General features: G+C 39.8%; 1 protein-coding gene across 13 annotated transcripts in view; it reads right to left on the minus strand.

Annotated features, from left to right (window-relative positions):
- Positions 1–13014, minus strand: part of PARD3 (par-3 family cell polarity regulator) — a 768046-nt gene that overhangs the window by 419875 nt on the left and 335157 nt on the right. For all 13 annotated transcript variants that reach the window (XM_040352652.1, XM_040352650.1, XM_040352646.1 and 10 more), the window contains 2 exons: positions 11882–11970; positions 10206–10289 (listed from right to left, as the gene is read on the minus strand). In XM_040352652.1, coding sequence (XP_040208586.1) covers positions 10206–10289; positions 11882–11970 — 173 coding nt within the window. The remainder of the gene's footprint in view (positions 1–10205; positions 10290–11881; positions 11971–13014) is intronic.

Consider the following 13014-nt stretch of genomic DNA (forward strand, 5'->3'; position numbering starts at 1 on the left):
GGCTAGCAACCTAGTCTCAACCAAGGGTCCATATGACAGGGTGACAACACAGGGGCACTACTGGGGAAAAGTTGTCACCTTATAACAGGAACCAACTAGGTGCTCCTTGAATGAAAGCCGCACATTAAAAAAAAGGAACTATTTGAAATTACATTAAAATGTTAAAGCTAAAAATCGAGATCTACTTTAAAGTTTTAAAGGTTTACATTTTCTGTCTGGTTTAATGTTTGGATAAAGCAGGGCAAAGAGGAATAAAACAAACTCGAAACTTATTTTTTTCTCCTCAGCGGTGCATCTTCTTAGTATTCAAAGTACTTCTGGAAGGAAATTTAATGTAATACACTTACTTGCTCTTTTCCTTAAACTGCAGTCATTTTGGAGCAATTCATATTAATGTACAAATCAGAAAAAAATACTTACAAAAAAGTTTGTTTCATTTAAGTAATATATTGTGAACTAAGTATTACCTGGGATCAAACAGCAATTTACTGATCACAGATCTAACATCAACTGAGACAACAAACCTAAGCCGAGACAAACTACCGATGCCGGGAGGTCAGGAAAAATTGAAAGTAGCGGAAATAAGGAAAACAATTATTTTAAATAACAGACAAAGTAAGAAACACGGTTCAATAAATGAACAAAAAGCCTGCAGAGACTCCAAGACAGAACTCAACTAAATTACCAACAATCAGAGAGGATTTGGAAGCTGTGTTTTGTGTTTACCGAAAGCATATTACGTTTATTGTTTTCCCTAAGATGCTCACTAATCACAATTTAGCAGAGGGGAAGACATTTATCTAAAACAGTGCTGGTATAAGTACAAGCCTTAAGCACAAGAATTTGGATTTCCATTACAACTTTTCAAACGCATCCACTGCTACAGAGATTGCTCTGACGAAAACGCTCCCTGCTGTGTCTTATGTTGCATACACACGGTCGGAGTTTCCGACAAGAAAAGTTCGATAGCAGCTTTTGGAAATCCCGACCGTGTGTAGGCTCCATCTGACTTTTTCTGTCGGAATTTCCGACAGCAAAAATTTGAGAGCTGGTTCTCAATTTTTCAGACCGGAAAAGTTCTTGTTGGAAAATCCAATCGTGTGTATGCAATTTCCGACGCACAAAAAACACACATGCTTTGAATCAATTTAACGCAGGCTCATTGAAATAAATTTTTCTTGGCTCGTTGTAGTGTTGTATGTCACCGCGTTCTTGATGGTCGGAATTTTGTGTGACCGTGTGTATGCAACACAAGTTTGAGCCAACATTCCGTCAGAAAAAAAGCCACGGTTTTCTTGTCGGAATTTCCGATCGTGTGTATTACTTTACATCCATCGGCTCGCCGCATGTAAAGTGCCTCGCTGATTATACCCACAAATGCGACAATGTAGTAGACACAGACTATGAGGGCAGATTACTTTCAGCTTCATTATTAAAAATAAAATAAAAATCTTTACTGTTTACCAAAAGATTTGTTTGCAATATCATTTTTTTTTTTTACAAAAATATTCAGATGCCTATATGAGTTCTCAAAAATGAAAGTCTGATGCAATCCAAATAATAATGCACTTGCTGTCTAACCGAGACACGAGCCAATATTCTTTATTTTCAACTTTATATATACTGTACACACAAATGTTTCTGCACGGAACCTAAACCCAATATCCTTTTTCTAAATCCCAACTTTGGGTACAAGAAATGTAGCGGTTACAGATTAAAGCTGAACTTAAGATTTTGTTATACTTTACATAGTTTGATCGGGCCAAGCTGACCCAAACAGACAATATCCCTAACCTTCAAGACCACTGGATGTGCGGTATAAACTGTATGAAGCTGAGGCTACACAAAGCATACCACACTGTGTTCCGTGTTTGTGCCCAGAATTCCTGTCTCATACTCGAAACACACTAGAATCTAGTTGACCAGCGCTCAGTCAATCAGAGAAAGATGTGTATTCTAGCAAGGCATACAAAACTTCCTCTGACTGCCCTCCCCTCTGACTCAACCAATCAGAGGAAGCTTTGTATTCATTGCCAGAATACAAAGTGCCAGTCAGCTAGAAAATAGTGTTTTCCGGGTAGGAGACTGGAAGTCTCGGCTCAAACCCAGAACACAGTGCAGTATAATGTATGTAGCCTCAGCTACATGTTAGTGAGGGACATCTTGACCCAAACAATGTGAAGTGTAGCAAAAGCTAGAGTTCAGCTTTAAATACTCTATTTGCTTAAAGCATAAAGGCACTTAATGTAAAAAGGACACTTATCCTTTTTGCTCCTTTGTATTGACCCAACTGAAATCACCCTCCCCCTTGAGAGACTGAGGTTATGGCTTACATCCAGCCCTGCAAATCTCACTGTCCTGGCTGCACCCAGCCACGGACTCAGGTTAAGGTTTACATTCAGTGCTGCAAGTCTCACCATCCTGGCTGCATCTGCACATTACAGCTCCACAGACTTCTTCTCTATGCAATGCAGGAAGATCATTGTTGGTGGGAGGTGCTGGCAGGGTGGTGAACATAGCTTTTGGAAAACATCACAGCCCCCCGCCTCAATTAGAGTGCTCAGGTCTGAGGCAAGCAGTAAGCTGGCTATTTAAAGACGTTATGGAAATATTAAAATTCCTTGATGGGTGGATGCCAGCCTTGGCAGAGTCGGATTGCATTCGCAAGCAGATTGCCCAATGTGATTTAGAGTCTATATTATAAAAAAAAAATACAATCCATCTGCAGTGTGTGGGGAGGTAGCTGAACATGTTGCATCCTAAATATGGGTGTAACATGTTGACAAGGGTGAACTTTTAATTTAAAGCAAACATGAAGCCAAATTGTCCACTTAGACATTTGCCCAGGAAATAAAGCAGCAGCAATTGGTGCTTGCACACACGATGACTGTACAGATTCCCCGAGCAGTCCTGAAACCCAAGATGCTCAATAAGTTAATAGAGGTTCCTAGAATACTCTAGAACAACTTCAGTGTCTAAGTACCCCCAAAATATGCCATGTTTTTGGTATTTCCCTTAGATAATGCTGAACCTCTATAACACAAAAAACCTCCTGCGCTCTGGTGTTTCGCCAAAACCGGGTACAGCCGTATAGTCTAACGGCAAAGTCTGAAGTCTTGTAGCCCTCCACAGAACAAAGGGTGTTCATATGGCTAAAACAAAAAGAAAAGTAAGGAGGGCGCACCGACCTTGTGCATTACCACTTACATTTTTTATTAAAAACAGAATAAAAAGCAATAGTCCTACTCACAAGGAAATTTGAGTAAGCGCTTCTCAGACAGTTGGACTGGACCTTACGGCACCTGCCAGTAGAACCTCAGACATCTGGATGGCTGACGCGTTTCTGGGGCGTACCCCCTTCTTCAAAGCCTAAGGGGTCTGTGGTAACTCTTTCCTGTAGTATGTCCTCCTTAATATAGGTATGTGTGTGTGTGCGCACATGTGCAAAGACGGCCCCCAACACTGGTGACCACCGATTGGCAGGCCCCACCCCCCTCACAAAGCCCCACCTATCCCTAGTGCCACCCCAAGGCAGGCACTCTATCAGGGGGACCCCTTGGCTATCAATAGACAGCTACATAGTAGATAGCCATGCAATGATTGGGGACATTTGGTGCATTGGGGTGTCGGCTGTATACGACGCCACTTCGTTTTCTGCCTTTCCTGTAGTATGAAGGGGAGCAGATAAGGACTTTTATGTTTGGCCAGATGTGGTGTCCCCTACTTTAGATCGGGCTCACCTCTCTCATTAGCCTGTGACCTATTAAATTAAGAAGGCTATCTACTATGTAGCTGTCTATTGATAGCCAAGGGGTCCCCCTGATAGAGTGCATGCCTTGGGGTGGCACTGGGGATAGGTGGGACTTTGTGAGGGGGGTGGGGCCTGACAATCAGTGGTCACCTGTGTTGGGGGCCGTCTTTGCACATGTGCACACACACACATACCTATATTAAAGGAGGACATACAGGAGAGAGTTACCACGGACCCCTTAGGCTTTGAAGAAGGGGGTACGCCCCAGAAACGTGTCAGCTGTCCAGATGTCTGAGGTTCTACTGGCAGGTGCCGTAAGGTCCAGTCCAGCTGTCTGAAAAGCGCTTACTCAAATTTCCTTGTGAGTAGGACTATTGCTTTTTATTCTGTTTTTAATAAAAAAAATTAAGTGGAAATGCTGAACCTCGGACATTGATTTAAAGCACCTGTGCAAGGAGAAGGAAATATTGAAAACAAGGCTAGTTGGCAGTATATGGGAGTACATGAGAACTGAGATTGGCAACCACTGATCTAAAAGATTGAAAGGAATTATAAAGTACATTTTTAATAATTATCAAATAATACACATGTTTATAATTATCTGCTCTGTGCAATGGCCCCTTACTTGCTTTTCTGGGCTTCCCCTCCAGCAATCTTAGCTCCCTCCTCTTTTGTGTCTGCACAAATGGCAAGCCTCTTTCTATTGTGGCAGATGTGCATGCTCACTCCTGAGCCCTGTCCCCTGCTCTCTGGATTAGAGGACAGGAGTAAGGTAAATGTTAGGGAGGAGCATGGATGCAAAAAAAAAAAAAAAAAAGCCACTTCTTGGTTTCTACTTTTGGTTTTTGAGTGAATGTGAAAGCAAATCAGAGGAGCTTTAGCAGGATCAATGGCTTTAAACACAGTCACAGGACACAACATTGGAATATTTATCCTTTTATGAATGCAAAGCTTTAAGAAACACAGGAGTGAACAAAAGATCTTATTAACAAAGCCAGGTAAAGGGGAAATGTAACCTTTTATAAATGAACGCAGCCTAATAAAAGCTGACCAAATACTGTTGGTGTATTAAACAGCCCACATGATAATCTGTCACATTTCAGAAATATAATTTTTAGCACTAAAAACACAAAACTCATAAATTGTATTTGAACTTTATAAAAACTTTATGTAGTACAAAACGGGATCCGCCTGACTGCATTCCGAGTTTGGATCTAGGTCTGCTAATCCAATTTAGGACTACAAAACTACCTGAACATGAAATCCAGAAGAGCATGCCGATTTATTATTCACAGACAGGCTTTAGAGGGATAACAACTATTTATCAAGTGTAAAAAGCACACAATTAGAGCTTACCAATATAAATGTCATATGCCTTTAATCAACTCCAACTAGAACTGCTGTTAGGAAAGTTCACTGGAATGTTATGTCTTTAAAAGGCAATTTATGGTTGTAATTTCACTTAATATGTGCATTTATCTTCCCACTCAACACAAACGGCAACAAAGCCAACATACAGTCATGCAGCGGGAAGATCTATGTATCCTAGCTGTCCGCCATAATTCCCCTCTATCTGGCATCTGACACAAGAACACTTCTCTTTTGATATATCTGTTGAATATCTCGATTACGATGATGAAAAAGACAATAAATTCTAATGCCAAATAGGGCTAAAATAAAGGTTACCAAAATTTCAAATAATTGTTTAGCTGCATGCAGCCATTTTCTGAAGTGCCACAATATGTGGAAAAATGTGTCTTATTTAGCAGAGTAAACAAAGCAAAACATTTTCTCTGCCCACAGTAACTGACTAGTTACCATATATACTCTAGTATATGCCGACCCGAATATAACCCGAGGCACCTAATTTTATAACAAAAAAATGGAAAAACGTATTGACTCGAGTATAAGCCTAGGGAGGGAAATGCAGCAGCTACTGTAAGTGGAAAAGAGGGTCAACAAAGCCCATCTGCCGCCTCACTGTGCCCATTTGCAGCTTCACTGTGCCCATTTGCATGCCTGATCTCCCGCTGTTTCACACAGTCAGTCGGTGGCCGTGAAGTGTAACAAAGCCCCACCTCCTCCTCGATAGGTGGAACACTCAGTTTCCCAGCAGTGAGTCAGTGTTCTGCCTATCACGGACAAGGAGGTGGCGGGGCTTTGTTACACTTCACGGCCACCAACTGACTGCGTGATCAGGTATGCAGATCAGAGAGACTCGAGTATAAGCCGAGGGGGGCTTTTTCAGCACCAAAAAATTTGCTGAAAAACTCTGCTTATACTCGAGTATATAGGGTACTTTTCTGCATAACATGGCAAGGAAAATCTAATAGCAACTATGAGGAGTTATTAGTGCAAGAAAACTAACACAGGGGTGTCCTATCTGCAACCAAAGATTGCTATGAATGCGGCTCAACACAATATCATAAACGTACTTTGTATACATGTATACATTTCGGGGGGAATAATGCGTAAATATGCATTTATACTTTGTAAAAGCAGCCAAAATTTTTTTTAAAGTGTTTCTTTATTGGACTTGTATACGTTCTCTTCCTAAAGAAAAATCTCCCACTCTTCACAATCACACCTTATTCATGTCATTCGTTTACGGCAGCACCTACATTTGTGAGCAATTATTTTCAAGGATGAAACGCAGAAAGGGCAAAATTACAACCAAAATATCTAATGAGTCTTGAGATTTATTGAGAATTGCTACTACAATCATACAACCAGAAATTGATGCGTCCGTTTATTAAAAATAGAGTCAAATATTATACTTTTACATTTTTCCCTATTTTACTTTTAGAATAAAAAATATTACAAATATAGGTACATAAACTTTATCAGTGACTGGTAACCTGCAAGCTTCTCGACTTTTTCTGCTCATCAGCTATTCTTATTTTTGGTGCATTTTATGTGTGGCCCAAAACAATTCCTTTTCTTCCAATGCGGCCCAGAAAGATCAAAAAGTTGGACACCCTTGATCTAACACAAGAGACCGACTGTTTTTGGACAAAACTATACTCTGTGGTGTGGTTTAAGAATTTAGAACCTCAATGCAGAATCACAATACAGTGTTCCAAACTACTGTAAAAAAAGTTTTAAACGATTAAGGAAAAGGTTTTCTGATGCGATACCGAAAAACGTGTTGTCTATCCTGACAAATAATTCTGCAATTTAGTTCTATAACTATTGGAGAGTAAAAACTTTATTGTAAAACCTCAAGTGCATTCTGACCTTACATACATTAAAAGCTCAACAGCGTGCTGACCACTGGAACGTGGCGTATATCTCTACACCTAAACAAATCAGGCTGATAAAAGCAGTACTTCATCTGAGCACCTATATTATGGACTGTCTTCTTCCTGAGATGTCCTCCTGTGTGGCTGACCTCAGCAGAACAGGAGCAAATCTCTGCTTCCTGTACCATAGGAAAATGCGGATGATTTTACCAAATTCTGCAGCAATGGGATATCCGTTTATACCTTTAAAAGATAAGTTCACCTTTCATAACATGTTACACCCATATTAGTGGTCTAACATGTTTCGAATGCACTGGCACCCGCAACTCCGGCTCCCCCCCCATGCGACAGCCAACGGGGAATCTTCTCCCCATTCCCCCAGCTGTCAAAATAGTAAAAAACATGTTCCGTCCACCTGGCCGCATCACTCACAGTGCTCTGTGAATAGAAAACTGAAAGGAAGGGCTGTCTGCTTGTAGTTTTTAATGAACAACTACGGCGCTAAGAGTTTGTTCATTCTTCCTGTCAGATGGAATAGGCTTGCCGATACACTGACAGATCTGCAGGAGACCAGCATGACACCAGTGATCTGCTGATCACAGGTGCAATGCTTTACAGGCTCCAAAAACAAAAAATAATAAATGCACATGTATTTATTTGTCAAAAGGTGAACTTCTCATTTAAGACAGGACTATACAGTGGGCCTTGCAAACCCAAAGGGACATTACTGAAGACCTAGAACAAGCTAGCATCATTGAGCAAAGGGGGACTCGTGGGGACTGGGGGAGAGGTTGGGACTTTAAATGAAACAAAACAATAAGGGCAGAAAGAATCAGTAAATACAATAAAATAGACTGTTTATTAATGACAAAAATGGACATGGTAATAGATAATGTGTTTAAAGTCCCAACCTCTCCCCCAGTCCCCACGAGTCCCCCTTTGCTCATACTACTAGGGATGGAGACCTGTGTACCAGATGTCTGGATTTAGCAATCCTGAAAATTTAATTTCAACCTATTGGGGATGGAAACATCAATTTTTTTTACTATAATACCCCATGTTTTACTGTTGACTTGGCTCTCATGCCGCCCCGGATTGCATGCTAGATGTGGATCACCTGCCATGTTTATTTTGAGACTTACGTTCTCTGGGGGGTTGGCTTTGTTGTCTCTCCATCTGAGAGCTGCGATGCGCACTGCGATGTTCCCCCGCCCCCGTCATTGTCCACGGGGCTGCACTCACTGCGCATCGGCGCCACGCCTCTCACGCATACACGTTTGTCATCATTGGTGACGCCACGTGTTGACGTGTGGATTTTTTCATCTGCATGCGTCATTAGGGAGGAGCCGGACGTCCGCATATAGGCAAGGTATGCTTGTGTGCGGCTGTCACTCCTCTTCAGCACGCTTGGCGTGACATTAGTGGGGCAGACTCTGGCAGGCTTGCTGTTCCTCCTCCTCATCACCATCACTGACCACGATCACTGACCCACATTTTGGCATCTACCTCAGGTACACCTCCTGATTGTCTCCATTTTCTACCTTGTCACTTTTTATGTTGGTAGCTTACCAGCCACCACCCTATGTGACATATATTTTCTTCACTTGGTAATTCATATGTTGGTTTTTCCACAATTTTAATGTCTCATCTCCCTGATTTTTGTTTTTCATCAGTCTAGCTCATTACCCTGATGCATAGCTTTTTCACACATTTTTTACAGAAGCCCTATGGGCTCAAATTTACCACCACACCAGTGGCCTAGGTATTCATTACCTCATCACCCCCAACATCTTGAGGTCGGATCTTTGCCAGTCTGTTGCCACTTCAGCTCCCGGGGGGGGGGGGGACATGCTTCTCCCCTTGCTTCTGATCAACATTATTATCTGCTACCCTGTTTTATTCAATACCCTAGGTAAGAGTGCTTGGACCACTGTTGTGAGCTCCCCCTCTTTCCCGTCTAGTTACTTACCTCTAACTAGAAATGTATTACCATTTATCTTTTACCATAGGTATCCCTAGCTCCTACCTGCTCCTGATGAGTGGAATATGTCCATGAAACGCGTAGAGCCTACCGCATAGAGGCCTTTTCACCTTAATCTTGGATACTACCATGGGCATTTGAATGTTCGAATCATGTATTTTTATGCAATATATTATTAATATTTTATGTCATTTTTGGATACACTATTGATCACAGTACTTACCATACTCTATATAGTCTACCAGGTTACTACTTGAACCTCCCATGTTCGATCAGTCATGTCTCTATCATGCACTTTATATATACTCATTGATCTACCTTGTACACCCATTATGCATTATTGCTGGTTACATCGTTATTGTATGTTACATTGCTTATCATGTTACCTCTATCATCTGCCATGTTTGACCGATCATGTCTCTATTGTGTATTTTCTATATTGGCTTTATTGCTGTTGATCACAGTGCCCATCATGTGCTACTCTGTTTATCATGTCATTTAGAACTCTCTAGGATTGATCAGCCATGCTTCTACCATGCACTTTAACATATTTATTGATCTACCATGTATACCTTTTATGCATAATTGCTGGTTACATCGTTTTTCACGTGTTACTATGTCTATTTTGTTACTATTAGAATTATCTATGACTGATCGACAATGTTTCTATATGCATTTTAAACACATTATCTATTACCATGTCCATTTTTGTCATTAATAAACAGTCTATTTTATTTTATTTACGGATTCGTTCTGCCCTTATTGTTTTGTTTCATTTAAAGTCCCAACCTCTCCCCCAGTCCCCATGAGTCCCCCTTTGCTCATACTACCAGGGATGGAAACCTGTGTGCCGGATGGCCACAGTCTCATTTAAAGTCCCACCAACCAGATGTCTGGATTTAGCAATCCTGAATCTTAAATTTTAAGCTAGCATCATTGTACGGTATGACTCACAAGATCCCTGCTAATCATGCACACAGATTTCATGCACTGATGCTAAACCTGTCCACTGACTCTCTTGCAGCTACTCAAGTAATAATTAACAGTCTTTACACAAGGTATTTAGGAGGTATCAATGGGCCTTAATCTAAATGTATCAAATTAAAACATTAAAAAAAAAGGTGTATGATGTTTTTTTCAAGTGCTCTATATTTATTCATTTAAATTAAAGTGGTTGTAAACCCTGTTACAACACTTTTCCCTACAGGTAAGCCTATTACATAATCATTACCTGCCACCACGGGAGCTGTAAGGCACTACATGGATGCCCAGAGGTCCACCATCATTGGAGACTTCCACTAGTTTCACCATGTCACTGTAATGAAGATAGATAAAAGATTAATAGTGCACAATATCTTATGATATTATGAGCCTCAACTGTGACAATAAATGAGTTCTATATACAATATACAATGAAGTGCACACAGCAAACAGAGTTTGGGAGGTGAAGAAGAAAATACTACATACCTCAAAATCAGCCTGACAGCATGCAAAAAGGACAGCCACATAAACAAAGCTAAATCAATTCGAACAGTAAAATCGAAAAGCTTGTCAGTATAGTACAATACTGTGCATTCACATTTCAGTATAAATACAAGAAAAACAGATAAGTCAATGTTGGCATAAAGAAAGAAAGATATTTTTAAAAGAATGAACAGAATACAATTCCTGTGGAAAGAAGTACCATTTTCTGTTAACTGATAAAAAAAACACACAAAACTACCAGGCAAATGTTTGTATATATATTCTAAACTCATGAGAACAACAAATTATGGATGTAATCTGGTCTTTGATTTTCTTGTTATATTATGTTGTACAACCCCTGGAAAAAAAATTATGGAATAACCACTCTTGGAAATTGTTTGTGTAGAAAAAAAAAACTAATCAGACATGCCTCAAAACTATTTTTATTTAACATTCCAACCTTCTGGCTTTAAGAAACGTTAAAAAAAAATAAAAAGAAAGAAAACTGTAGATAATAGCAACTGTTTTTACAGATGAATTTCCAATTATTTTTTTTCTACACAATTAAATGAACATTTTACAAGAGTGGTGATTCCATACTTTTTATATAACATGTTGAGTTGTATTATATACAATGTGATATCAAGCCATGTATGCTACGCATTCTATGTGTTTTTAAAAATTATAGACTAAAATAAATGGCTTATGTACAACATATCTAATAAATCATACTTATTCAGTGTTGGTGATATTGATTAAAACCCATTATAATTCAATTTCATCCGAAATCTCTTGCAAGATATCTACCATTTTGATAGGAATGGAAGTTGTCTGGATTGTCCAAAACTTGTAATGATATATGGGTCAGTGTGAACCAAATGTCAATCAATTTTTTTCGAAGATTTCTGAGTAAACATGCATGCTTGTATTGTCAAACATGGATACATGGTACATTTAAGGTTGGTGTGAAATATAATTCATCAGGCTCTGCTTCCTACTTAGTAGTCTAGCACAGAGGTTATTTCTTTACGATCCTCTCATCTCAGGTTTAACAGACCAGTTCTGTCGGACTAAAAAAAATACAGTCACGGCATGCAATGCCATGAAACGGCCATAATGCTCCTGGTAGCCATGTGATCTAGACTGCAAAGGCATTAGGATTGGGAGAAGTAGATTTTGCTATTCAAGAAAAGCTAGAGTTACTACTTTAAATAATGTGGTCTGTTAATGATTACATGTTCAATGCCGATTCAGTTAATATGACTTCTATCTAAACAGCGAGGATCTCATACCACCAATAGTAATATGCTTTTATTAAAATTTTTAAACCATATGTGTAGACCCATTCTGCAGTACAGTGATTACTATGTACCCGCTGTGTATTTGGAAACATGTTAAATCTGAAATCCTTAGCCTTGGTAGGGAATTGGCTTTAATACTCACTCAAGGGAGAAGCTTGAGGTTCGTTCCAAGCCAGTGTCTGCGTGACCAACAGGTTCAACCCGGCTGTTCTCTTCTCCATCTTCCTCTTCCTGAAATGGGAATGCAACATATGTTTAAACGTCAATGAGAAACTAAAGAGACGTTTCAATGCTTTTCACGATTCGTTTGAAGCATGGGAAGCGATAATTAGGAGTGATCCAAAATTTATGTCGGGTGTTCTAATGAACATGCATAATGTATATTCTAGATACCGCAGGCACACAGAGGTCTAGGAAGAAATAAAACAAGCATAATGTTGGCACAGAATTGCCACATAAAAAGGAATTGCAGCAGTACAGTTCTCTATGCCGTCTTGATTCAAGAGAGCAGTTTGTATAGTTTTACATGGTACAAAGTTATTTGTTGTGCTATATACATTCATAAAAGGTCCATATTTTTAAACATGGATATCATTACACCTTTATTTAGCATTTAACATGGTCTATGGCCCACCACCTCTAAACAGCACCCATAGGTACATCATATATGTGTGCCTCTCTTTGGGCTGGGAGCGCACCGCATATTGCACTTCCAAGCACAGATACTGGGTCTCGTACTATCAGGACCTGGGACTCCTGGTTCTAGGTCACTTGATCACTGTGATAGACTCTGGTTGTCTATTACAGTGACCAGTCACTGTAAGTCCACCCCTGTGTTTACTTCCTCTTCTAAATGGATAGTAAGATATGTTCAAACATTAACATTTGTTTTACCATCAGTTACCAAGGGGTTAAATTCCATTTCCAGCTGTAAACATATTTTAGTTTTCGAGTGGTTGCTTGCAAGTTGAATCAAATGTCTTTTTTGGTGGTACAATTTCCACACAAGAATACAATGCAGGTGTCACAAGGCCAAAGTTTGGTGCCCTCCTTACCACAACAAATAACCCAGAATAGACAAATAATTAGAGAATGCAAGAGAGATTTATTGACACAACTAAAGTCCAACCAAAATGTAAGTAGAGCTAAATATTGGCCAAAACAAAAAAAGGGGTGGGGGGATTTAGGCAAATGCAACAAGAATGGGAAAAATTATTCAAGCTATTGGGAATCACATATTAGCTTCTAATACCTCTTGGGGATTCTAGTAGAGAC

Source organism: Rana temporaria, chromosome 5, assembly GCF_905171775.1.
Source record: "Rana temporaria chromosome 5, aRanTem1.1, whole genome shotgun sequence".
In the NCBI taxonomy this organism is placed as follows: Eukaryota; Metazoa; Chordata; class Amphibia; order Anura; family Ranidae; genus Rana; species Rana temporaria.